General features: G+C 44.0%; 2 protein-coding genes across 3 annotated transcripts in view; both read right to left on the bottom strand.

Annotated features, from left to right (window-relative positions):
• Positions 1–326: 326 nt before the first annotated feature.
• LOC135555091 (transcription factor MafAa-like) lies at positions 327–1,253 on the bottom strand. The gene has a single exon (XM_064987455.1). It carries the CDS (start codon positions 1,251–1,253, stop codon positions 327–329), a length of 927 nt encoding a protein of 308 aa, XP_064843527.1.
• Positions 1,254–11,626: 10,373 nt separating this feature from the next.
• LOC135556212 (zinc finger CCCH domain-containing protein 3-like) overlaps positions 11,627–27,059 on the bottom strand; it is an 83,812-nt gene continuing 68,379 nt past the window's right edge. For both annotated transcript variants that reach the window (XM_064989220.1, XM_064989219.1), the window contains exons 10-12: positions 20,789–20,952; positions 20,323–20,513; positions 11,627–11,949 (exon numbers count right to left, since the gene is read on the bottom strand). In XM_064989220.1, coding sequence (XP_064845292.1) covers positions 11,918–11,949; positions 20,323–20,513; positions 20,789–20,952 — 387 coding nt within the window. In that variant the 3' untranslated portion in view covers positions 11,627–11,917. The remainder of the gene's footprint in view (positions 11,950–20,322; positions 20,514–20,788; positions 20,953–27,059) is intronic.

The following is a 27,059-nucleotide window of genomic DNA, read 5'->3' as shown; positions in this document are numbered from 1 at the left end:
TTTGACAGTTTGTGATCCCATGTCGAGATCAAGAGGTCTTGGTGTATTGAAGTTCATTCAAAGAGCATATTTAAGACTTATCGAACAATTATATCTGCGCACATAAAATAGGCTACTTAGCCTATGTGCGCACCAACCTTGCTTGTTTCTTTAAATATGAAGCATTATGGTATGTTGTACTTTTAAAATGTACACTGAGTGTTTTTCCTAAAGGAATAACTGTAAACAAAAATGCAAAAAGAAAAATATAAATAATATATTTAAAATGAAATTTAAATTTAAATACGTTTAAGAAGGGGGCAAAAGTCATGTCACGAATCAGTCTCTTACATGAAGAATTCCGTGGAGGCCAGTTTCCCGTGGTTTCCGTTGGAGGGGTCTCTGTTGTTGTTACCGGGCCCGCAACCGCTGTAGCTTCGGCTCGCCAGCTTGTCGTACTTCTCCTTGTAGAGGTCCCGCTCTTTGGCCAAGCGCGCAACGTCCTGCTTCAGCTGTTCCACCTGGCTCAGGAGCGTGCACTTCTCGCTCTCCAGCATGTGCCTCTGCTGCACGCGCTTGTAGCGGCAGGACTGCGCGTAACCTCGGTTCTTGAGCGTGCGTCTCTTCTGCTTTAGGCGGATCACCTCCTCTTTACTGAACCCCCTCAGTTGCCGGTTGAGCTCGCGCACTGTCATACTGACCAGCTGCTCGTCCGAGAAGCGGTCCTCGAGGCGGTGTCCGTGGTGGTGGTGGTGATGGTGGGCCTGGTGATGGTGACCGGCGGAGGTCGCGGATAGATCCTCCCCAACATACTGCTGGCCGCGGAAGCCCTCGTAGCCCTGGTGGTGGTGATGGTGGTGATGGGCGTTGCCGATGAGGGCCTCCACCGCATCCTCGGGGGTCAGGTTGAGGGCTTCGGGGTTGATGTGGTGCTGGTAGCTGGGGATCCAGTACAGGTCCTCCAACTGTGGCTTACCGCCAACGCTCTGGGTGTTGCTGCTGCCGCTGTTGTTGCTGTTGACGCCGTTGGCCAGGTTTTGGCTTGACTGGCCACCGGGGCTGGGGGCGCAGAAGCTGGGCGAGGAAGGCACGGAGGAGCAGGGCGTGCTAATCGGGGTGGAGGAGAGGGATCCCGGGGGGAGGCGGTGGCAGTAACGGTCAGCCTCTGGAGGTTCCTTTTTTACTTCGAACTTCATTAGGTCGAAGTCGTTGACGTACTCGATGGCCAGTGGGCTATTGGGCAGCTCTGCGCTCATGGCGAGGTCGGTGGCCATGTCAGTCCATGCGACGACTCCCGCCCTCACAGCCAAAACAATACCGGGCAGGACACTGGGCAGCCCTCGCGGATGCAGATTGCTTCTTCGATTCGAAGAGGACGTCTGTGTGCCCAGTGCGTGGAGTTGTAAGGTTGTATAGACGAGGGGGTACTTCGTATTAAACTGCTAGTCCTTAAAACAACTACTATGTATAGCGGCGCCGGTGTTAATATATGTATGCACGCAAATGAACTTGTACACCTGCCAGTTCTCCTCTCCAATTTTCTTGTTGACAATTCATCCCAGGTCAAATTCACTTTTTAATACCACGGCCCAGGGCCGCCTGAAACTCGAGCCCCCTGGTGAAATTTGGAGACACCAACCGGTCCTGTACTCCCTCCACCTCTGTACCGACTCGCGCCTTCTGATTTACTGTCCTTCAGTCAGTGGTTGTGAAGGAAAGCAGCACAGGGGATGGTTTTATTTTCTCATCTCCTGTTCTGGAGTTGTTGCTCTCTTGTTGTCTGTTTAAAAAAAATGTATATATTTTCCTATATCCTTCTTCTTCGCCTCGACTGACGCAAAAGGACAGCGAGTCCAGGCTCTCTGCAGGAGGAGAGCAGGAAGGCTCGCGATGCTCGCGACTGAAGTTACTGCAGCATGCAGCATGTGTTACATATGACCAGAATAAAACTTTCCACACAAGACACGAGCACGACTGCTCGGAAAAAAGTCACGGTGCACTAGATACGCGGGCGTAAAAGATGCGTATTAAAAAAATATAATTAAAAAACCTCCCACTTTCTGCATCTGCTGGAGTCCACAATGGAATGGTTCGGAGAAAAACAGTTCTCAAGAGTTCTTACAAGCAAAAAAATAGGTATGTATATTAAAAATAGATATTCCTTAAGCGGTGGTGGGACACAGGACTAACTGGTGCCGTTTCTGAATGGTCAGTCCAGATTTATCAGTTTGCTGTGTACTCACGAATGCGCCGGTCCCCACGGTTTTCCCTTTCCGTCTGGGAACGTTGCGTCCTGTGTGTGAGAGTGTGTGTATAGGTGTGTGTGAGCTGATGAATTCCTTTCACAGTTGGCTCTCTCTATCTGGCAGATGGCCGTGACTTTCGGCTCTGCAGTGCAGCGCAACATCGCAGTGTCACTGAGACGCTGGGAAAGGCAATTTGCACTTTTAAAGACACCACGCACCCGACCCTCCCACCTCGTATGTGACGGACCAATGGGAGAAGATGACAGCGGTGGATTTGCATTATCCTATAGCAACATCTCGCGCTGGGACCAGCCGGCAGCTGTCGGAACGCAGAATTCATGCTTGCGGAACAGGTTCATCTCCCCCCTCTAGCGACGAGATCGTGCTACTGCACGGAGAGGAGAGAGGCAGGCACATGTAAGGTACGCGGGAGGCGCTCGGGGGGGGGGGGGGGGGGTGATGAACAGTGGTGATAATATATCTATTCCAGTCTATAACAGAAACGTTAGAATTGTCAATATTATTATTATAAAACAGACTAAACAAGGGAGGAATAAGAGAGTCTGGTTAAGTTTGAGGTGCTTGGCCATTCCGTAAAGCCCCTATGGGAGCACTGGTTGCAGGGGAGTACCGTTAACGCTCTCATAAAAAAATCATACAACAAAAAGTTGTCTCAGGTTTCACTTCAAAACTGAATGAAACACCTAATGAAAAGCGTATAGAAAAAAAGCATGAGATAATATTGGGATGATGTGGGATGGTAAAAGTTGGAGAGGTGTGATTATACGCTTCTTATTTGATGTATATTATACCACATACAAGGACACATGTCCTATGCAGCTGTGGTCTGAAAGAACCTGGCATCCCCGGGCCAGACCTCCCTAATCACGAGTCCACCCTATGTGGTGATGGATTTAGTACCCCGCCCCTATAAAATCAAGCCACATTTTCCGTAGGGCTGAGGGTCCGGGCGATTGGTGTGGGGAGATTAATTACAATTAGGCTATTCCACGAGATGGCCCCTGCTCGGGGTTTTAAGTCGCAATTAACTACAAATTGCATGCCGACCCATCTCCGCGGATCGACAAATAATTAAACTTCGCGTGCAACGTGCTCCCCCATCGTGCGCGGAACGCGCAATGTACGCCCCACATCATGGAGACATACGTCTTCATCTGGAGAGGCACCCGGGCTAAAGAAAATCAAAGCAGAAGGTTGAGCAGAACGTCGATACCAGTGATATGCGTCTCAAGGGAGGGTAGGATGAATACTGAGATTCTGCCCACTTGTGTCTTTTCTCTGCAAATTGGGTTAGGCGTTTAGTCGAGGGGCAATTAAAGCATAATGGTAGAATAGTTCTTTGTCATATTACACTGAACAAAAATACAAACGCAACATGTAAAGTGTTGGTCCCATGTTTCATGAGCTAAAATAGAATACCCCAGAATTGTTTCATATGCATAAAAAGCTTATTTCTCTTAAATTGTGTGCACAAATGTATTTACATCCCTGTTAGTGAGCGTTCCTCATTTGCCAAAATAATCCATCCACCTGACAGGTGTGCCAAATCAAAAAGCAGATTACACAGGTGCAATTTGTGCTTGGGACAATTAAAAGGCCGCTCTAAAATGTGCAATTTTGTCACACAACACAATGCCCGATGTCACACGTTGAGGGAGTGTGCAATTGGCATGCTGACTGCAGGAATGTCCACTAGAGCTGTTGCCAGAGAATTTAATGTTCATTTCTCTACCATAAGCTACCTCCAATGCAATTTTAGAGAATTTAGCGGTATGTCCAACCGGTCTTACAACCGCAGACCATGTGGGTGAGTGGTTTGCTGATGTAAACATGACCAGGGTGCTCCATGGTGGCAGTGGGGTTATGGTATGGGAAGGCATAAACTACGGGCAAAGAACGATGGCAATTTGAATGCAGAGCAACTGTGACGAGATCCTGAGGCCCATTGTCGTGCTATTCATCCGACACCATAACCTCTTGTTTCAGCATGATAATTGTGGCAAATGGTGGCCACACCAGATAATCTTTTCCGATCCATGCCCCTACATTTTTTTCTAAAAAGGTATTTGTGACCAACATATGCATATATGTATTCCCAGTCATGTGAAATCCATAGATTAGAGCCTATGGAAGGTATTTAAATGGACCGACTTCCATATAGTAAAATGTTTGAAAATGTTGCATGTTGCATTTCTATTTTTGTTTAGTATAAATTAAAGGAATATATTTTTCATAGCCCTTTAGGCCCTGCAGAGAGAGACTGGTGTGGTCTAGTGATAAGATGAAAAATGTCAGTAGCCTAAGTTAATAATGGTTAAGGGGCAATGTGTAATGGTAGTGCATTGTCAAATTAACCTACATGGCCCCTAGGCCCCCAGACTCGTGTGGTCTAGTGATATTGAGATGGAAAAAAAGGTGGAGGGCAAGCAGTAAGTTAACTTAGTCAGGTATAATATGAGATGAATAGGTCAGAAGAGTAGCCAATAGCCACCATAAAACCTGCACCTGACTGCGCTGAGCTCAACTTCCTGTCCAACACTACAGCTGTGAAATACACTGTGTGCGTCCTGACACTGCGCTGAGCTCAACTTCCTGTCCAACATTACAGATGTGAAATACACTATTTGCCTCCCAAATGGCATCTTATTCCGAATTTAGTGCACCACTTTTGACCATGGCCAATAGGGCTCTGGTCAAATGTAGTGCACTATGTAGGGAAGAGGGTGCCAGTTGGGACGTATTCTCTTCCTGGCTCAAATCTGCTGGCTAAGATGAAAAGAAAAGTAGGACTGTAAGATGAAAACGGGACAGAAATATCAAGGTATTTGAAGTTTAAGGTGCACTAAGTCATCATAACGGGGGTTGGGGTTTTATCAAATAAGCAGGAGCCGGACCCCAAACGCCAAGCTAAGCAGTCCGCATTGAAATGCCACATTTAAGAAGATCTGCCATTTGGTCCATTCATTGTGAGAGGGAAGTGTGTGTGGCCGAGGCCTTGAGACATACATTTAGAAGAAGTCAGGGATTCCTTTGTGTCTTTGCATATTGGGTGTTCGCTGCTGGTGCAGTTCTTACCGATTTAAGCAAAAATGGACATCAGCACGCGGGAGATCCACATAGCGAGTGGGAGATTATTTGAGCAGGGTGGGCACAAGCACAAGCTTTGGGCGAAGTTAACCCTCTTCATTCCAAAGTCTACCCCTTGGTCTGTGTGTGTGTGTGTGGGGGGGGGGGGGGGGAGTTAAGGTTATCAGAAGCAGAGTTTTTGTGGCCATCTTAAAGTCTTAAATGCTGGTCTTAAGGAATCAGTTTCAATTTCTAGAGGGACACACATACACACTTTATGAAGCCAATAGGAGGTCAACAGAAAGAGGCAACATGTTAAATGGAGATTTGACAGAAAACCCTACATACCTGCCTACATGTTGTTCGGAGTTTGCCAAAGCTTACATTGTGTCAGTGAAAAAGTCAGTTTACTTTATCCAATACTTGCACATCTTGAATCTATGAGACATGAAGATAATGTAGGGAAAGAGGTAATGACAGAAGGAAAGAAAAAAGTTGGACGAGTGAGGAGAGAGAGCTAATGAATCATTTCTCACAAAGAAACTGTGATCTTTATTAATGGAATAGCCACTCTGTTTATAATAAGTTTGTATTTTTTATGCTACTGCGGAGACACACACACACACACACACACACACACACACACACACACACACACACACACACACACACACACACTCTCTCTCTTCTTGTGCGCTTTTACAAAACATTCAAATATTGATCTTAATTAGGCTTTGCCGAGCTCAGCAGCCTGTGTTGAGGGTTTGAGACAAGCAGCAGCAGACACCTGTCTAAGGCACTTACATCTTCAGCAAGAGGGAGTAGGGAAACAAGGGAGGATGGAAGAGTGATAGCTCCCGGTCTTCGACAGTGGCGTAGCGCAAAATGGCCCGCAAGGTTCGAGCAAGCCCCCCTCTCAAACCTTTTTGTTGCCATGGGACACAGAAAAAAAGGTGTAGTTTAATAGCTAATCTCATGCTATTTTTAAGCAATGAGGCACGAGGTGTGGTATATGGCCAACATACCATGGCTGTTCTTACGCACGATGCAATGCGGAGTGCCTGGATACTTCCCTTAGCCTTGTTATATTGGCTACATACCCCCCACAGGTGCCTTATTGATCATATAAACTGGATACCAACGTAATTAGAACAGTAACATTTGATCAAATATGTTCCGTAATACCTCTGGTCTGATACACCGTGGCTTCCAGCCAAATCAGCATTCAGGGCTCGAACCACACAGTTTATTACACATTTTGCCATGAGGCAGAGAGAAAATGTTCCTGTTTTAGAGCTCAAGAATTCTTGAAAGACCGGACAATCTAAACTTTTTTCCCCCACAGATATTTGTCTTAATCTATATGCTTGATAGACCAAAGTATCAGCTATCACACAAAAGCCCCCCCAAAATGTTTTCATAAATTGCAACTTGTTGGATTTATGTAAAGTCCTTCAGTCACCATAAAAGGTGTTTCATTTGTACAATTATTGTCCAACAAGTGTTTAAAAACCTTCATTGTTTAATTCTATCTTTAGAGTTTTAAATGTAGTAGAAATATATATATATATATAATATTTTATAGCACTATTATATGCTCCAGAGCTAATTCCATGAGCATTTTGGTATGTTTTTCTAGATTTAGAACATAAAACAATATTTATAAAGCAAACATTATCCCTTAGATCTTGCACAGCAAATACTTAAATTGTTGAGCAATATGTATGAAATATGAACATGTATGCTCACACTACTGTAAGTCGCTCTGGATAAGAGCGCCTGGAAATGACCAAAATGTAAATGTAAAAATATGTTGCACAACAGTGATTCAAATATTGACAAGCCTCTGACGGAGTTGACAACAGATACTCAAAACAAACATATTTTTGCCTCTAAAAATGAGTTAAATACAAACATTTGTAAAATATGGAAAATTATTAATTTGAAAAATTTAATAAAAAAAACACTAATCAGATCTTTCAGCACTCTGATGGAATTGAGTTGACAAACATCTGATGGAGTTGATGTTTTATGGAGAAGATTTTTTTTAATTTATATTTTTAAATATTTATATTGTTGAATAATAGTGAAGACATCAAAGTAACCACCCACTGCCTTGATGACAGCTTTGCACACTCTTGGCATTCTCTCAACCAGCTTAATGAGGAATGCTTTTCCAACAGTCTTGAATGAGTTTCCGCATACGCTGAGCACTTGTTGGCTGCTTTTCCTTCACTCTGTGATCCAACTCATCCCAAACCATTTAAATTGGGTTGAGGTCGGGTGATTGTGGAGACCAGGTCATCTGATGCAGCACTCCATCACTCTCCAAGGTCAAATAGCCCTTACAAAGCCTGGAGGTGTGTTTTGGGTCATTGTCCTGTTGAAAAACAAATGATAGTCACACTAAGCCCAAACCAGATGGGATGGTGTATCACTGCAGAATGCTGTGGTAGCCATGCTGGGTAAGTGTGTCTTGAATTCTAAATAAATCACTGACAGTGTCACCAGCAAAACGCCCCCACACCATCACACCTGATTTTCTATGCTTCACGGTGGGAACCACACATGCAGAGATTAGCCGTTCACCTACTCTGCGTCTCTCAGACACGGCGGTTGGAACCAAAAATATCAAATTTGGACTCATCAGACCAAAGGACAGATTTCCACCGGTCTAATGTCCATTGCTTGGGTTTTTTGGCCCAAGCAAGTCTCTTCTTCTTATTGGTGTCCTTTAGTAGTGGTTTCTTTGCACCAATTTGACCACGAAGGCCTGATTCACACAGTCTCCTCTGAACAGTTGATGTTGAGATGTGTCTGTTACTTGAACTCTGTGTTATATGCCATTTCTGAGTCTGGTAACTCTAATGAACTTATCCTCTGCAGAAGAGGTAACTCTGGGCATTCCTTTCCTGTGGCGGACTTCATGAGAGCCAATTTCATCATAGAGCATGATAGTTTTTGCGACTGCACTTAAAGAAACTTTTAAAGTTCTTTACATTTTCCGCATTGACTATCTTAAAATAATTATGGACTGGTGTCTCTCTTTGGTTATTTGAGCTGTTCTTGCCATAATATGGACTTGGCCTTTTACAAAATAGGGCTATCTTCTGTATATCACCCCCCTAACTGATTGACTCAAACCCATTAAGAAGGAAAACAAAATCCAAATTAACTTGTAACAAGGCACACCTGTTAATTGAAGTGCATTCCAGGTGACTACCTCATGAAGCTGGTTGAGAGAATGTCAAGAGTGTGCAAAGCTGTCATCAAGGCATAGGGTGGCTACTTTGAAGAATCTTAAATATAACAAATTTTGATTTGTTTAACATTGGTTACTACATTATTGCATATGGGTTATTTCATAGTTTTGATATCTTTGCTATTATTCTACAATGTAGAAAATAGTAAAAAATAATGAAAAACCCTGGAATGAGTAGATGTGTCCAAACGTTTGACTGGTACTGTATATCTTTTCTTCTTCGTTGTAGTGGTATTTACAGCAGCATTTTTTTCTCTCTGTTTCTTAATAACTAAAACCTAATTAAACGTAACATATTTGAAGAAAAATGTATATTCCATCTTAATCTATCAGGCAGATGGAGTTGACCATTTATGGTTGTGACCATGGTGATTCCAATATTGTTTGTTTAAACTTTACAGACCACGAGTGAGTCTTTTTAAACAACATGTAATGAGGACATGAATAAGGGGTCCTTATGGTATAGTTGACCTTGCTAATTTCTGATTCATTTAGGACTTTAGACCGAATCTTAGGACACATCTTTTAGAAATCAAACCTTTTAGAAATCAAACCCTCGTGGGGTTCGGGGTGTGTGCTCCTGTTCTTTTAAAAAATATTTAATTTGTCAAAAAAATAAATAAAAAATCCACACCAGATACAAACATCAATTTACAGATGCACACAAACAACGACTACATCTCATCTGCACAGACCCTCACGCTCCCATCCCTAGTGCCTGCATTATTGATTGCCACATGACCTTAAATTGTACCAATTTGCTTTTCCGGTCCACCAAATGCTACTGTACAATTTTAGCAACCAGGAAATGGTGGAGCGATTTCTGCATATTGCATCTTTAAGACCTGACTACATTGTAGTGTAGAATTTGTGAATTTTGTCTCATGTTACAGTCATGTCGAGCTCTCTCTCTCTCCACTGTCAATAGATCACATAGAGAATCAGGTGGATCAATCACATGCACACATGGGCACATTGATTGTTACAGTGGGCAGAACTGGTGTGCACTTTCTGCATAAAGCTATATTGAAAGAAAGGGTAGTTGTTGTTTCCTAATCATCCAATCCTGTCCTCATTCCAGCTTGGTCGCTCAAGATCCACTGTGACATTCGACATCTGTCCAGGTAAGCAGGATGTCGGGAGATTACTACAAAACCGACCACTAGGGGAAAGGGCGAGTGCTATAACCACCAAGTAGACTTGCAGTTTTCTACAGCGTTGTGGAAGGGGATGCCGGATGGTTGTAAAGCCATAAGCACCGGCTTCGGGGGTCGCGAGCTCCGGCTCCGAGGGTCACGAGCTCAATCTCAGTTCTAGGCACTGTTTTGTGTTTTAACCCTATCACAAACCTCAACCCTTACTTTGAAGAGTTCCTATTCTGTTAACATCATTTGGTTAGTTGACGAGTCATATACTCGCATTTGTGACCAAAGCATATAATTGGAGAAAAAACACTTTAAAAAAAATCCACCTCAAACTTCTATCTCAAACAGACCATTTTAAAAAATGCTTGCAATTTCCTCATAGAACATGATGTCATCTTCCTGAGGAGGATGAGCTGGCCAATCAGCGGTCTACTTGCGTGCATATTTTTTATGACCGGTATACATCCACACCATTCCAACTCAGAAAAGCAGTTTTTTAGCATACTTAATAAAAACTAATTGAAGGGAAAACATTTATATTGTAAGCATATTTAATAGAAATCTGGAAACACTGGGCAGTTACTTTAACCTTTCAGAGTTAATGCCTAAACTTCACCCTGGAGTTGTTTTGCTTGAACCCTATCCCAAACCTTAACCCTTAATCATTCGGAATGAATGACCTTTGAAATTTGACGTTTATGGACAAACGGATTCTGCAGTGAGAGCTTGTTGCACATTGTTGCACATAGTAAATATTGTTGTATAGTGTTTTTTTGGGGGGGGGGGGTCACTTCTTGCATTGTGGGGCAGTTATACATAAGGTGATGGGTCAGGTCATAGGTTACATTTAAATTATTAAGCCAATCTCAATATTACTTGGATTTAACAGGAATAGCACTGAGACTGGTGCAAAACAATATGGTGGAAGGAAACTCGTGTTTCGCCCATGTTCACACCACTGATGCATTGTGGTTTACACCAATCAAATGCCCTTTATGCTTGTAAGAATAACCAAGTTAGCTACCTACACGTTTTTCCCCGGTTTAGCTAGTGATAGTGATGCACAAGCTCGACCTATTGGAAACTTTGCCATCTCCTAACATCATTTGCCCACTAGATTCAGGAGCTTGAACCCCCCCCAAAAGCTTGAAAACCACATTGAAACCTCCATTAGATTTTTACCCAAAGTTTAGGAAGAAAACTAACTGAATTTTAGTTTGTTTTGGAGTCAAAGATAGTTTCAGTATAGTTTTAGTTTTTGTAAATGATTTTATTTCAGTTTATTAAATCGTTTTTTCATGATTCGTTTTCGTATATGTTTCAGTTTTAGTTTAGCTACTACAATAACCTTGGTCTACATTGTGTGTGTGAGCTCCTTAGTGTGTATTAATGCTAGGTTGCCGTGGTAAGCTCTGCTGTGTGAACATGCTCCCCAGGGCGACGCAACAGTAATTTGTCACTGTGACGACGCCTCGGTTAAATAGCGTATTAATGGTCTAAATATCAGGAGCTGTACACATATATATATATATACACACACACACAGAGGGGCGTAGTAATAGTTTTATTATCAGGGACTGCTCTGGGCTCGGTAGGCAGGTAATGGATGGATTACACATCCCAATATCCTCTCTGTGCCACCCTCCATCTCCCTACACACTAATTATATGACACAAAGAGATGGCGTGAGAGAGACCGAGCACGATCTAGGAGAAGAGACCGATCTTGGAGAGGGATGGAAGATGAGAGAATGTAGGAGGGAGAGAGGTTGGTGGGTAATAGTTATTTTATCAGAAGGGTGCCCTTTTCTCAGAATACATGGGCCTTAGAGCAGACAATCAGAGGCGAGCACCCCCCCCCCCACCACACCCGACCCAAGAGCAAAACAAAGTCCAACAAAAGGCATGTACAGTAATAATACATTTTATTCGAAATTCATCAAGCTCCAATTTACAAAAAAACAAAACATGTTCAAATATCAATTCAATCTGCATTACAAACATCATTGCTGTATGAAATGTATGAGTCCATAAAGCAAACTTTGAGCTACATTAAAGACCCTGAGTATGGTTGAGAGCAGATACAGATATGGGTCTGAGAAACGTCAGAGCTTCCATAAGCATTCAATACATACGTCTCTGTAGTATTTTCAAAGCTCATTTGGTCTTCAGGCAGTATCCATTCTAGTTCCTGTAGTTCTAGAGTCGAGGCTTGATCTGCAGTATTCTCTCTATGGAAGACAGACAGACAGGCACAACAGAAACAGATTGAGATTAAAGATACCAACCAAACTAACATGTCAGACAGCAGAGAGATCGCTCTACAACCACAGGGGTGCACAAAACGACAGGCTGTGTGTGTGTGTGTGTGTGTGACGGTGTGCCTGAGGATGTGAATGGGTGAAACGCAGGGCTCTCTGTCCTACTGAAAGCCTGAGTGATGGCATCTCTGCTGATGAGCAAACTGGGAACTGAATGAATGGGAGAACAGGGGTGTGTGTGCATGCGTGTGTGCGCTCCGGCAGTGATGCATAGCTATTGGGTTCATTTATGTAAAGTGGAGAGCAGGGCTGTGGCGGTCATGAAATGTTGTCAGCCGGTTATTGTCATGCAAAAGACTGCCGGTAATTAACCGTTAATTAACATAAAAAAAGTTTAGCGTCTCCAGGCCTCCACACATACAAGCTGGTGATGTGTGCCTTTGGAATCTACATTTAAAAAAAGTGTAATAAATCAATTCAATATACACAATCACAATAAATCCATAATTTATTTGAGTCAGTTCTAAAGAAAAATGTTATGAAGAAAATGCATGTCAGAAAAACAGAATATGAGTTGGCCTACTGTATGTTATCTGTGCATATGCGCCTACCATAAGCAGTTGGCTTGTTGAGTTAGCTGACAATATACAGTATGCCTAAGTCTCATGCCATTATTTTATATTATATGATTTTATAGTAAGAAGAATATCATTGAACCGAGGTGAATAAAATAGAAAGGATATTCTTACCAATCTGGAGCAAATGCGCATATGAAATGGCTATGTTGAGCATGAAAGTGATCATTTGAAACAGGTCTTCTACACAAGATTTAGAGTGATTTGGCAGCTTTAGTAGTGAATGATACGAACCTTAGAATATCTTAGAAATCAAAACATATACAGTGCAAGTATTCAGACCCCTTGACGTTTTCCACTTTGTTACGTTACAGGCGTATTCTAAAACAGATTTAAAAAAAAAAACTCCACACACAAAACCCCATCATGACAAAGTGAAAACAGGTTTTCAGATTTTTTGTGTGCAAATGTATTGAAAATAAAAAACAGAAATACCTTATTTACATAAGTATTCAGACTCTTTGCTACGAGACTTGAAAGTGAGATTAGGTGCATCCTGTTTCCATTGATCATCCTTGAGACGTTTCTACAACTTGGGTGATGTCCACATGTGGTAAATTCAATTGATTGGACATGATTTGGAAAGGTACACACCAGTCAATATAAGGTCCCACAGTTGACAGTGAATGTCAGAGAAAAAACTAAGCCATAAGGTCGAAGGAATTGTCCATAAAGCTCCGAGACAGGATTTCTTTGAGGCAGAGATCTGTGGAAGAGAACCAAAACATTTCTGCAGCATTGAAGGTCCCCAAGAACAGTGGCCTCCATCATTCTTAAATAGAAGAATTTTGGAACCACCAAGACTCTTCCAAGAGCTGGCCGCCCAGCCAAACTGAGAAATCGGGGGAGAAGGTCCTTGGTCAGGGAAGTTCCCAAGAACCCGATGGTCACTCTGACAGAGCTCCAGAGTTCCTCTCTGGAGATGGGATAACCATCCAGAAGGACAACCATCTCTACAGCACTCTACCAATCAGACCTTTATGGTAGAGTGGCCAGACGGAAGCCACTCCTCAGTAAAACGCACGTGACAGCCCACTTGGAGTTAGCCAAATGTCACCTAAAGGACTCTCAGACCATGAGAAACAAGATTCTCTGGTCTGAGGAAACTAAGATTTAACTCTTTGGCCTGAATGCCAAGCATCACATGTGGAGTAAACTCGGCACCATCCCTACGGTGAAGCATGGTTGTGGCTACATCATGCTGTTGGGATGTTTTTCAGCGGCAGGGACTGGGAGACTAGTTAGGATCGAGGGAAAGTTGAACAGAACAAATTACGGCAATTCTTGATTCAAACCTGCTCTAGAGTGCTCAGGACCTCAGACTGGGGCAGAGGTTCACCTTCCACCTTTTTCATAAATTAGATTTAAAAAAAAGAAACTGTTTTAGCTTTGTCATTTTGGGTTATTGTGTGTAGATTGAGGGGAAAATATATATATAATCAACTTTAGAATAACGTAACAAAATTTGAAAAACATCAAGAGGTCCGAATGCACGGTATGGGCTGCATGATGTGACTATAGGCTAATTGATGATTTGAGAAAGTCAGAAAAAAAGCTTGCGCTTTGTTCCTCGCCTCAGGCTGCACAGCCGTTCCCCCATCAAGTGATCACATTTTTACCCATCAGACTATTCTCAATTTAATCTCGTCTTTACGAATACGTAAAATTAGTTTTGATTCAGTGACCCATTACCAAAAATGGGCAGGGACAGGGGCATGGGCAAAAAAAATGTAATTAATGTTTATGTAGTCATACAGCAAATGGAGGCCTCACTCTTTCCCGCTAGTTTGTTGATCAATGACGCCGGATACACAACTTCAGTTTGATAGCGAAGTTGTGCTTAATATGAGCAGCTGAGAAATAAATAAGAAACACTTATTTCACTCCACACATCAACCAATGTTAGAGGAGCATGATGCTCTCGCTGCACCGCAGGTAATATCCCACCCACACTCTGTATGACATGTGCTCTTCAACCCTATTCCTGCATCTACTCAGTGCTTAACTTGGGAAACTAAGTGATATCTGTTCGGGAACATCGATAGTAACATGTTTTCGCTTTATGAAAAAAAAAAAAAAATCCCCATTACTAGGCTATTCAAAATCAAATACAAATTCACTGTAAGCTTCCCTGCACAATCAATGAACCGGCAGCATCGCCTAGGGCTGGCTATACAGTACGTTCTCTCCCAGACTCGTGGATAGAACTTTTGGACCGTAGCATAAGGTAACCAGTCCAACCAGTATACATACTAATACAGTCCACACTCAAAAGCAAATTTCCCAAATTTGTTTAATTTTGGAGTATAGGCTAAACCAATTATGTACCAAAAACATCTTAAATCAGTTTTGCTTTATGTTTTTCTGCAATGTGTAATATGGGGTAGGCTATATATTGTATAACAGCAAAATCCATTTTAATTACTTTTTTTTTTCTCTCCCAGACTTGGGCTCATAAGCCTATGCATCAGCTCTAAAATGCACATGGCTGTTTTGAATTAATCATCACCTTTAGAAAGCGCTGTCCGTTTCACTGTGTTGAAACATCCACAACAACCATGTTTTACACTCAGTTTCAAACTGCTTTGGAACTTGTTTCTTCAAATTGATCATCACAGTGAGGTGAGTTTTAAAAGCATGATACTGTTTTGATGATAAGTGTTTGATGTGACTTGATGTCAGAGTGGTTAGAAGGACAATAGAGCCCTGAGTACCAGTCCATTAGGACCTGATGGCCGTTAGCGAATCGGATACTACCAATGCATGTCCAGAGTGCATGAAAGGAGATTCCCGTGACTCAATGGTCACATGGAATTTTACTATGGTCATGACTGCTGGTGTGGCAGTCATACAGTCACTGCAACAGCCCCAGTGGAGAGGATTCTTGTTTGGATTCTTTCCACCCTTAACAAGCCACAGGGGTGTGGGGAGTGTGTGTGTGTGAGGTTGTGTGTGTGTTGAGGGATAAACCAGCGCTCATTAGTAACACTTAACTGCACTGGACACAGAGTTGAAGGTGGTCTGTGTGTGTGTATAACTGACCACTTGCTGTGTCTCAGGAAGATTGTGTGTTTGTGTGCCTAAGTGTGTGTGTATGGTGTGTGTGTGTGTGTGTGTGTACAATGCATTCGGAAAGTGTTCAGACCCCATCACCTTTTCCACATTTTGTTACGTTACAGCCAGTGGTGGAAACAGTACTCAATTGTCATACTTGAGTAAAAGTAAAGATACCTTAATAGAAAACTCAAGTAAAAGTCACCCAGTAAAATGCAAAAATATAAATAGTAGAGTACAGATACCCCCCAAAAACGACTTAAGTACTTTAATGTAGTTTTACACCACTGGTTACAGCCTTATTCTAAAATTGATTAAATAGTCCCCCCCCCCATCAATCTACACAAAATACCCCATAATGACAAAGCAAAAACAGGAAAAACTGGAATATCAGACTCTTTTCTCAGTACTTTGTTGAAGCACCTTAGGCAGCGATTACAACCTTGAGTCTTCTTGGCAGTAGGACACAAAACAATATTGGTCGACTGAAAGTCGTCTGGACTTTCGACCAATCTATTGGTCAACATTTTTAAACGTGTATTTTTCCATATGGAGATACACCCTATGTTTGAATAAAATCACCTATATGCATTGAGCCTGTCTGATGCTTAAAGTTTACGGTTTGATGAAATAAGACAAATGCCTCACGAGGGCGACAGTTATGGTTTTCATATGCACATTTTGGTGAAACAGATTAATTTAATTTATAACAACATCTTCATATGTCACAATCATTGTCATGTAGTTGATCCAAATCCAAATGAAAGCGCAATTTGGAGAGAGAAATGCATCTGAGCGCATGGTCAATCTGTCGTCTGCGTTGGCAAGGCAGCATTTACGTTGATATGGCCTCAGCATACTTCTTGCGCTTCGTGGAGCTGTTGTCAAGGTGAGTGTGTGTTCATACAAGATGTTAACCCCACCTACCGTCAGCCAATCATGTCAATGCGGACCTGTAGAGAGCCTTCCGCATTGTTAAAGAAATGTGGGAGGCGCATGGCGATGCGGTACGGTGCTCGATTTGGCCTCTGCGTGCCTCTGGAGGCGCCGCAATTGCTTCACACCGTCATGCAGCCTAAGACAACATTTTTGGATGAAGGATTAGTCCAAACTTTTGACTGGTACTGTATATATTTGTTACTCAAACAATCTCGGTAGACCAACAACCTAACCACCAAACAATAGACCAGTCGACTAATTGGGGTCAGCCCTACTTGGTACACCTGTAGTTGTGGAGTTTCTCCCATTCTTCTCTGCAGATCCTCTCAAGTTCTGTCAGGTTGGATGGGGAGCATCGCTGCACAGCTATTTTCAGGTCTCTCCAGAGATGTTCTATCGGATTCAAGTCCGGGCTCTGGTTGGGCCACTCATTCAGAGACTTGTCCCGAAGCCACTCCTGCGTTGTCTTGGCTGTGTGCTTTGGGTTATTGTCCTGTTGGAAGGTGAACCTTACCCAGGTGGAGGTCCTGAGTGCTCTGTAGCAGGTTTTCATCAAGGATCTCTCTGTACTTTGCTCCGTTCATCTTTCCCTCGATCCTGACTAGTCTTCCAGTACCTGTGGCTGAAAAACATCCCCACAACATGATGCTGCCACCAGGTGTGTGCCTTTCCAAATCATGTCCAATCAATTGAATTTACCACATTGATCATCTCAAGGATGATCAATGTAAACAGGATGCACCTGAGCTCAATTTCGAGTCACATAGCAAAGGGTCTGAATACTTATGTAAATAAGGTATTTACGTTTTTAATTTGTAATCCATTTGCAAACATTTCTAAAAAACTGTTCCCGCTTAGTCATTATGGGGCATTGTGTGTAGATTGATGAGGGGAAAAAATAATTTAATACGTTACAGCCTTACTCTAAAATGTAACAAAATGTTGAAAAAGTCAAGGGGTCTGAATACTTTCCGAATGCACTGTATATGGTCTGCCTCATTGTTCCTCTTTGTCTGTATATACTGAGTTTTTGCTGTGACTGGTAGCTGCTCTGTACCCTGCTAACACTGTACCCATACATTAAAATAGCCTTCCGTGCCCATGGGAGACTGCCACTGGGCACCACAGCAGCTATAGACTGAGCTCTGACTGCTGTGTTCCAGGAAGGGAGCCCTGGTTCCATATAATCCCTGGCTCTACACACTCACACGTATACACCCCAGTCAGCATGTGCTACAGCAGCTAACCCAGACAGGAATAACCAATGATGCAGGCAATACCCTCTGCAGGATTTAAAGACATACTAAAGCTGGGATGAAGGGAGGGTTAAGGAGGAGAATAGAGAGAAGAGAAGGAAGAGGGGGGACACAGGGGAGAGAGAGAGGGGGGGGGCAGATAGATGGAGAGAGACTGAGTTCCATAGTCCATGTAAAGGGAGAAAGATACATCGAGATGAAGGAGAAGAGGGATTCCATGTGTGTGAGGTATATATATGCGTGTCATGGTAGCTAGCAGTAAGGGAGTGGCATGCAGGATGTCCAGATGACACAGGGGCAGCTAAAGGTGAAAGGTTATAGTTGTTTCCTGGAGAAGAGAGACTAAATATGAACCGAAACAGACATGGCGAGAGGGATGATGACAGAGTGAGGGAGAGAGGGATGACAGATGGAGAGAAAGTGAGAGAAAGGTTCTGGTGTAATTTACAGTCGCCGTCTTCCTGGTATTTACTTAGAAATGTAATGGTAATATGGTAATAACATAGTAGTGTATTAACACTTTCTTTTGGAGTTATTGAATCATGTACTGGTACCGCAAGGTACTATTTAGTATTAGGTAGAAACAGATTTTGTTTATTTCTTTCAAGCAAAATGTCGACATTGTTAAAATGTACCGTTACTGAAAGATAATATGAGAAGGAGGGCAATAGAAAGAGAATTGAAGTGGTAAGTTAATTTGTGGTGTCTGTCTGTTTCTTCACGACTGGACAGTGAGAGTAAATGTGTGTGTTAGTGTGTGATTGAGGGTTCCTCTATGTCAGGGAGGGGCAGAGGCAGGTGGACATAGAAGAGAGAGTAGGGCGACGGGGGGAGGCCGACAGGGGGAATGAGGGAGGGTGACGGGGGAGGGAGGCCCTCTTCTAATCCTCTATCTGTCAGTCTGTCAACAGAGAGCCCAGCTGTGCCTCCCTCTTGCCCCAAACCTAAATATTATTACCTCTCTCCCACTAAGCACCATTACACTTCCAGCTAAGTATTATCATACTCAAATATTACCTTCTACTGCAACCAGTATCAACCTCCTAAAAGTACTTAAGTACCCCAATATCAGGGCGTTCCCAAACCTTATTTCCTCATCCACTAATATTTACCCAATGGCAATGGTGCCCTCAGGGGTCCATGCTTAGTCCCCTCCTGTACTCCCTGTTTGCGCATGACTCCAACATCATTATTAAGTTTGCTGACGACACAACGGTGGTAGGCCTGATCACCGACGAAGATGGTGTGGTGCCAGGACAACAACCTTTCCCTCAACGTAAGCAAGACAAAGCAACTGATCCCGAACTACAGGAAATGGAGGGCCGCCCCTATGCACATTGATGGGGCTGTGGTGGAGCGGGTTGAGCGCTTCAAGTTCCTCAGTGTCCACATTACTAAGGAATTAACATGCTTCACACACACCAAAAGTCATGAAGAAGGCACGACGACGCCTCTTACCGCTCAGGAGGCTAAAAAGATTTGGCATGGGCCTTCAGATCCTCAAAAAGTTATACGGCAGCACCATTGAGAGCATCTTGACTGGCTGCATCACTGCTTGGTATGGCAACTACTTGGCATCCGACCGCAAGGTGCTACAGAGGGTAATGCGTATGGCCCAGTACATCACTGGGACTGAGCTACCTACCATGCAGGACCTCTATACAAGGTGCTACAGAGGGTAATGCGTATGGCCCAGTACATCACTGGGACTGAGCTACCTACCATGCAGGACCTCTATACAAGGTGCTACAGAGGGTAATGCGTATGGCCCAGTACATCACTGGGACTGAGCTACCTACCATGCAGGACCTCTATACAAGGTGCTACAGAGGGTAATGCGTATGGCCTAGTACATCACTGGGACTGAGCTACCTACCATGCAGGACCTCTATACAATGTGGTATCAGAGGAAGTCACTAAACATTTTCATTTCTCTGCTACGGCATGGCAAGTGGTACCGATACACCAAGTCTGAAACCAACAGGACCCTAAACAGCTCTACCCCCCGAGCCATAAGACTACTAAACAGTTAACCAAATAGCTAACCGGACTATCTGTATTGACTATTTTGCACTAAATATTTGGACTCATCACACACACTGCTGCTACTGCTTATCATCTAAGTAAACATTTCACTGTTAGTCTACACCTGTTGTTTATGAAGCATGTGACAAATAATTTGAATGGATCTTGATTTGATTTAAAAAAAAAAAATAAATCCGTTCACCATCTTTCCTCGATTAGCAGTGGGACATCTGAGCTATGTTTTAAAAACATGGGTCAGTTGGAAGAATCACAGTGCTCACAATGATTACCAGAATTTTCCAATGCACTGTTTGATGAGCCCACCCCTCCAGGTCATAGGAGTCAACATGGCGACCATAGAGGCAGTTTCCTGACCTCTGTAAGACACAACTCAGAACTAGACTAACTTTCCTGGTCACTGTATGACCTCTCACCTGTGACCTCTGCCCCGTCGGCAGGGGGCGTGTCCGGGGCGTCTGTGTCTTCGGGGGAGCTAGAGAGGGAGATGAACGACGGGAGCTTGGTCTTGTGAGGAGCCAAGGAAGAAGACGAGGGTGTCCCTGGATCTGCCTGAGCAGAACCCTCTGCCGCCTGGTTATCAGGTAGGACCACTGACAGGCTAGGCCTGAAGAGAGTAGAGGGGGAAGTGGAAAAGGAGGAGATTAGAAAACATTGTTGACATCGAAATGTAATATAATCTGTGCACATCTGGCAATATAAATTAATGTCTGTTTTTACAGTGTTGTTTTATGGTTGTTGCCTATGCATTTTCCAAAATGCCAGTTTTCAATTTGTAATGTAATCTATTTGCTCTGTTTTATTACATTTTTTAAATATAAATTGTATCTAATTCATTTCACTTTGTCATTTAATTATTCTGACAGAGGGCCTGTTCTTGACCTCTTGGTGCGGGCCTTCTTGGCCGGGGCAGCGGAGGGGCCTGTGTTGGGGTTAGGAGCGGTGCGTTTGGCCCTCTGACGGTGCTGGAGCTTACACTGGGTCCCTCTAGGACAGGAGCCACTACTGGAGAAGTCTGGACACACCAGGGTGTGCTTCTTCTTACACTGGAGGAGAGGACAGACCAATACCACTTATTATATGAAACACACAGGAGGTTAACATACCCCGAGAAGACAGTTTGAGACTGCTCTGTTAGTTACTACACGGAGTGTAAAAAACAAGTTGTTTACTTCCTACTTCCTAATATTGAGTTAAACCCCCTTTTGCCCTCAGAAAAACCTCAATTCCTTGGGGCATGGACTCTACAAGGTGTTAAAAGCATTCCATGGGGATGCTGGCCCATGTTGACTCCAATACTTCCCACAGCTGTGTGAAGTTGGCTGGATGTCCTTTGGGTGGTGGACCATTCTTGAAACCCAGCAGCGTTGCAGTTCTTGACACACTCAAACCGGTGTGCCTGGTACCTACCACCATACCCGTTCAAAGGCACTTAAATATTTTGTCTTGCCCATTGACCCTCTGAATTGCACAGATGTACAATCAATGTTTCAATTGTCTCAAGGATTAAAAATCCTTCTCTGACAGTCTCCTCCCCTTCATCTACACTGATTGAAGTGGATTTAACAGGTGACATCAATAAGCTTTCACCTGGATTCACCTGGTCAGTCTGTCATGTTCCTAATGTTTTGAACGTGGTCATCTTAAGAGCACTGTGTGTGCCTGAGTGAGTATACAGATGAAGGTCTGGTGAGAGTGTATGTGACAGTGAGAGTGTATGTGACAGTGAGAGTGTGTGTGACAGTGAGAGTGTGTGTGACAGTGAGAGTGTGTGTGACAGTGAGAGTGTGTGTGACAGTGTAATATGGGCGTAAATTGGTAACTTCATTCTGAGGGAGATTTGATCCCTCCCACCTGTCAGAAAAGCTAATTATACTCACTATGGGGTGCGAGTCGTGTTTGTGTGCATCTGGTGTGTGGGGGGCAGCCTGGAGCAGGTTGGTCCAGAAATAGAGTGAGGGTGGGGGTAAGGGGTATGCGTGTGTGTTAGGGGTGGGGGTCTGTTTCCAGGAACAGTTTGGACTCTAGTTCACCCCATGGTCCCCTCAGCCATGAACCAGTCTGGGTACCCCTCTCCTCTCCCCGAAGAGGCCCCTCTCTCTCCGCTATACCCCCAACCCCTCACTATAGCCAGTACCACTAACTCCCAAACTCAGACCCCCTGCCCTTCTCACACCCATGTTCCTGCACCCTAGGGGTCAGATTAGTGTAGGTCTTAGACTTATCTCGCTTTTCTGAGGCGGCAAACCAAAACACTCACAAAGTCACACCGTAATGCTATATGTTTTCATGCCCTAACGTAAACATCGTCCGGACTACAGGAAAAGGAGCACCGAGCATGTCCCCATTCTCATCGATGGGGCTGTAGTGGAGCAGGTTGAGAGCTTAAAATTCCTTGGTGTCCACATCAACAACAAACTAGATTGGTCCAAACACACCAAGACAGTCGTGAAGAGGGCATGACAAAGCCTATTCCCCCTCAGGAAACTAAAAAGATTTGGCATGGGTCCTGAGATCCTCAAAAGGTTCTACAGCTGCAACATCGAGAGCATCCTGACTGGTTGCATCACTGCCTGGTACGGCAATTGCTCGGCCTCCGAATGCAAGGTACTTCAGAGGGTAGTGCGTACGGCCCAGTATATCACTGGTGCTAAGCTGCCAGCCATCCAGGACCTCTACACCAGGCGGTGTCAGAGGAAGGCCCTAAAAATTGTCAAAGACCCCAGCCACCCCAGTCATAGACTGTGCTCTCTACTACCGCATGGCAAGCGGTACCGGAGTGCCAAGTCTCGGACAAAAAGTCTTCTCAACAGTTTTTACCCCCAAGCCATAAGACTCCTGAAAACCCGGACTATTTGCATTGTGTGCCGCCCCCGCTCATTGGCTAACCGGGCTATTTGCATTGTGTGCCCCCCCCGCTCATTGGCTAACCGGGCTATCTGCATTGTGTGCCGCCCCCGCTCATTGGCTAACCGGGCTATTTGCATTGTGTGCCCCCCGCTCATTGGCTAACCGGGCTATCTGCATTGTGTGCCGCCCCCGCTCATTGGCTAACCGGGCTATTTGCATTGTGTGCCCCCCCCGCTCATTGGCTAACCGGGCTATCTGCATTGTGTGCCGCCCCCGCTCATTGGCTAACCGGGCTATTTGCATTGTGTGCCCCCCGCTCATTGGCTAACCGGGCTATCTGCATTGTGTGCCGCCCCGCTCATTGGCTAACCGGACTATTTGCATTGTGTGCCCCCCCCGCTCATTGGCTAACCGGGCTATCTGCATTGTGTGCCGCCCCCGCTCATTGGCTAACCGGGCTATTTGCATTGTGTGCCCCCCCCGCTCATTGGCTAACCGGGCTATCTGCATTGTGTGCCGCCCCTGCTCATTGGCTAACCGGGCTATCTGCATTGTGTCCCACCACCCGCCAACCCCTCTTTTTGCGCTTCTGCTACTCTCTGTTCATCATATATGCATAGTCACTTTAACCATACCTACATGTACATACTACCCCAATAAGCCTAACTAAAAGGTGTCTGTATAAAGCCTTGCTACTCTTTTTTTCAAATGTCTTTCTACTGTTGTTATATTTCTTTACTTACCTACAAACACACATTTTTTGGGGCACCATTGGTTAGAGCCTGTAAGTAAGCATTTCACTGTAAGGTTTACACCTGTTGTATTCGGCGCACGTGACAAACTTTGATTTGATCGCCAAATTTAGCAAAGCCTGTGTCTCTTATGGTATCAGTCTGTTATAATTCAAGAGTCTGAGAGCAGAGGTGCAGATTGAAGACGCTTTACATTGTTTTTAACCAATCCAACCAAGATGTGCCCAGGGGTTAGAGTGGTCGTTTCTAGACCAGGGAATGGGACCATACAAAGACTTCCAACTGTATTTACAGCCCTTCTCCAACTGTCACGACTTCCGCCGAAGTCGGTCCCTCTCCTTGTCCGGGCGGTGTTCGGCGGTCGACGTCACCGGCCTTCTAGACATCACTGATCCATTTTTCATTTTCCATTGGTTTTGTCTTGTCTTCCTTCACACCCGGTTCCAATCCCATCAATTACATGTTGTGTATTTAACCCTCTGTTTCCCCTCATGTCCTTGTCGGAGATTGTTTGATTGTATGTGATGTGCTATTTAGTGTTGGTGTGCGACGGGTTTTTTGTACCCACTTTTGTTATTTTGTACATTTTGGTTTTTTGGAGTTTTGTCAGCATTTATTAAACGACTCCATTTATACCAAGTTTGTTCTCCTGCGCCTGACTTCCCTGCCACCAACACGCACCCCTTACACCAGCGTAAGGAGAGGGAAAACTGAGCCAAATGCCAAATCTACTAAGATTCAACTGCCAGCAGTCAAATACATTCTCATTTTCATAAAACACTGAAAAGGGAGCGAGAGCCAAGAAACGGAAGATAAAAAAAGTGAAAGCGGACAGAACATCTTCATTCCACACCAAGTTAATCATTTTCCACTTGATTTAAGAAATGCTGGGACGTCTTAGGTCTATTAGAAGAGCTCTCTCTCCACTGCGTTCCAAACCAGGACGAGTCAGCACATTTACCATTACAGGGATGGAAGGAGGGAGGGGTAGAAGACAGGGGCAAAGAGGGAGGGAGGTAGAGGAGAGGGAAACGGAAGGGGGGTGGATTGGGGTTCAAAGGAGAGGAAGGGAAGTTGAAAGAGTGGTGGAGATGGAGAAACAAGAGAAAGGTGGGCGATCAAGAGAATGAGAGAAGGCGAAAGGGACCAAGAGGGTCCAAATTGGATAAAACGAGAGAGACAGGCGCTAAAGAGTAGAAAAGGGGGAGAAGGTAGTGATGGGGGGGACAGATAGAAAAGAGAGAGGGAGGGAGGGATAGTGAGCGCGAGACAAAGCGAGAGATGGAACGAGAAAAGAGGATGGAGATGGAAGCGGGGGTTAACCCCTGAACTGCTGGAGTGTCTGCCTGCCTGCCCCATAGTGCCATCCTCAGCACTTCCTCCATCTGTAATTACTGCCTGCTATCCCTCCCACAGCCACCAGCTAGCAAGCACAAACGCGAGCACACACACACACACACACACACACCTAAGCACTTCAGCTAATAGAATAAATATGAATGCCCTTTGGTTTTATATATCCTCATGCTATATATAAATGAGGCCTGACAGTGTGAAAAAGCATGTGCTACACAGACACTCATAAACAACAACTGAGAGGATTATAGGAGGGAGGGGATAGATGAACAGATATATATGATTGGTAGGGACAGAGACAGACGGAAAGAGAGGACAGGAGGGGTACTAGCGGTGAATGTGGAAACAGAGAGTGTATGGGAACTCTACATTTTTTGGGGGGGGTGTCTGTGTGGCCGTGCACTGTTACCCTCTGGTCCTCAATGTGTCACTCAGACACTAGAGTTATGTCACTATTGACAAGCCCTCACTCTCAACAGCTGTCCCCTCCATACCCAGCGCTGTTTTGGAGGACAGTTCATATGTTTGTGTGAAGAGTATGTCCACGAGGGTGTGTCCAGTGGTGTAGCGGTGCCGGGAGAAGTGGGTATACACTCATTTTGCCAAACATTTTGCCAAACATTTCCCAAACGGTCCACAAAGGAAAGGTTCACTTTGTGAAAAATGATTTGAGAAACAGCGACATACACTCTGAATGACCTAAAATGACACATCCCATTTTGGTCTTTCAAAGTCAGGCCAAACCAAGCTGCACTGTGCAAGTAGTCTAATAGTAGGCCTACTTTTGAAACATATAAATGAGGCTGTCAACTGAGTCAGAAATTCACAGGTTTGTTTTTTCTGTTCAGGTTTTGGCTCTCAAAGTCACACTTTTTAAAAATAGAAAACAACCAAATTGGATGTTCTAAGTACACAACACTGCTTAAACCACACAAGGATGTTTGAGTGTAGTTACCCTTTAATATATGTGTTTGGTTAGTGGTGTTTCTGTAGCACATGAGATGGAGTTTTCCATCACGGTCCATGAAATCGCTCGCATGTGTGGTGTGTATTTTAGAACTGTGTTTTCCTGCAAATTGCATTTTGGAACATTCTAGGCCAACTGCCGTGTGCACATTGCTGTGCTGAAAATGTGAAAAGACAATAGTTTCTGGCGTAAACCTACCACGACACTACTTTGATACGCATTCGGTGGATTAATACATTCGTTTATACAACGGATGGGTCTAATCCTGAATGTTAATTGATTACAAGCGCACTGCAGCCGGTGTCTATTCCACAAATTACCAACGATTAAATCTATGACATTAAAATGCCTACTCACTCTGTTCAATCTGACTGCGCAATCCACTGTCTCATCAGCCCAGGCAGGGAAGTTATAAACTTGATCTCTACTATAAAAAGCATCTAGGCATTATCTCACATTTTTGGAATAACATTTGAGTTTTCTCACAGCGGAGATAAACCACGTAGTCTGTCTCTCTGACATTTGCAACAATGTTTCAATATTCAAATTCGATCTCCAACTGTCCCATAGTAATGAACGTGTAGGGATCAGGAGAAATGTCAATTGAAAAAAGGTATTTTCAGCTTCCGTTTGAAGTATTTGTGTTAGCTATGTTGTTGGCTAGCTCCTCTGAACAACAGTGTCATAACAAGAGAGCACATTTTCTACGCCAGGCGAAATCGTGCCTCATTAGCTCATTGTTATGGATATATCCAAATAAATGTCACTTGAAAACAGCTTAAACAAATGCAGATGCTGTTGTTATTCTGTCTGCACTGATTGACGCGACTGTAAGTTAACCGTAGTTGGCTAGCTAGCAAGCGAGGGATAAGGAACATTTAGAACGAACGACTGGGTCGTGTCCATTTATACAGAACAAAAAGACTGAACGACTGGGTCCCGTCTCTGGCAACCGAACCAATAGAACGAACGACCAGCCGGCTTGGGTAGCCCCCCTACAGTAGATTTGTTTCGGGACTGTATCTTGTGGAAGGATGAACGCATTCATCAAAATAACGTTTTTAATGAAAATATGTCAATCGTTATTTGAATATGTTGGTAACCCGTCGTGTAAAAGTAATAATGCCCCTCGAAGGGACTTCGCCTCGGGCCAAACAACATCCGTGCCAATCTATCCTCCAAACACCGGCTTCTCGGGCATATATCACTTAAATACGCAATGCCCACC

This window comes from Oncorhynchus masou, chromosome 15 (genome assembly GCF_036934945.1).
Source record: "Oncorhynchus masou masou isolate Uvic2021 chromosome 15, UVic_Omas_1.1, whole genome shotgun sequence".
Classification (NCBI taxonomy): domain Eukaryota; kingdom Metazoa; phylum Chordata; class Actinopteri; order Salmoniformes; family Salmonidae; genus Oncorhynchus; species Oncorhynchus masou.
Note: the sequence above shows the minus strand (reverse complement) of the source record. Positions and strands in the feature narration are given on the sequence as shown.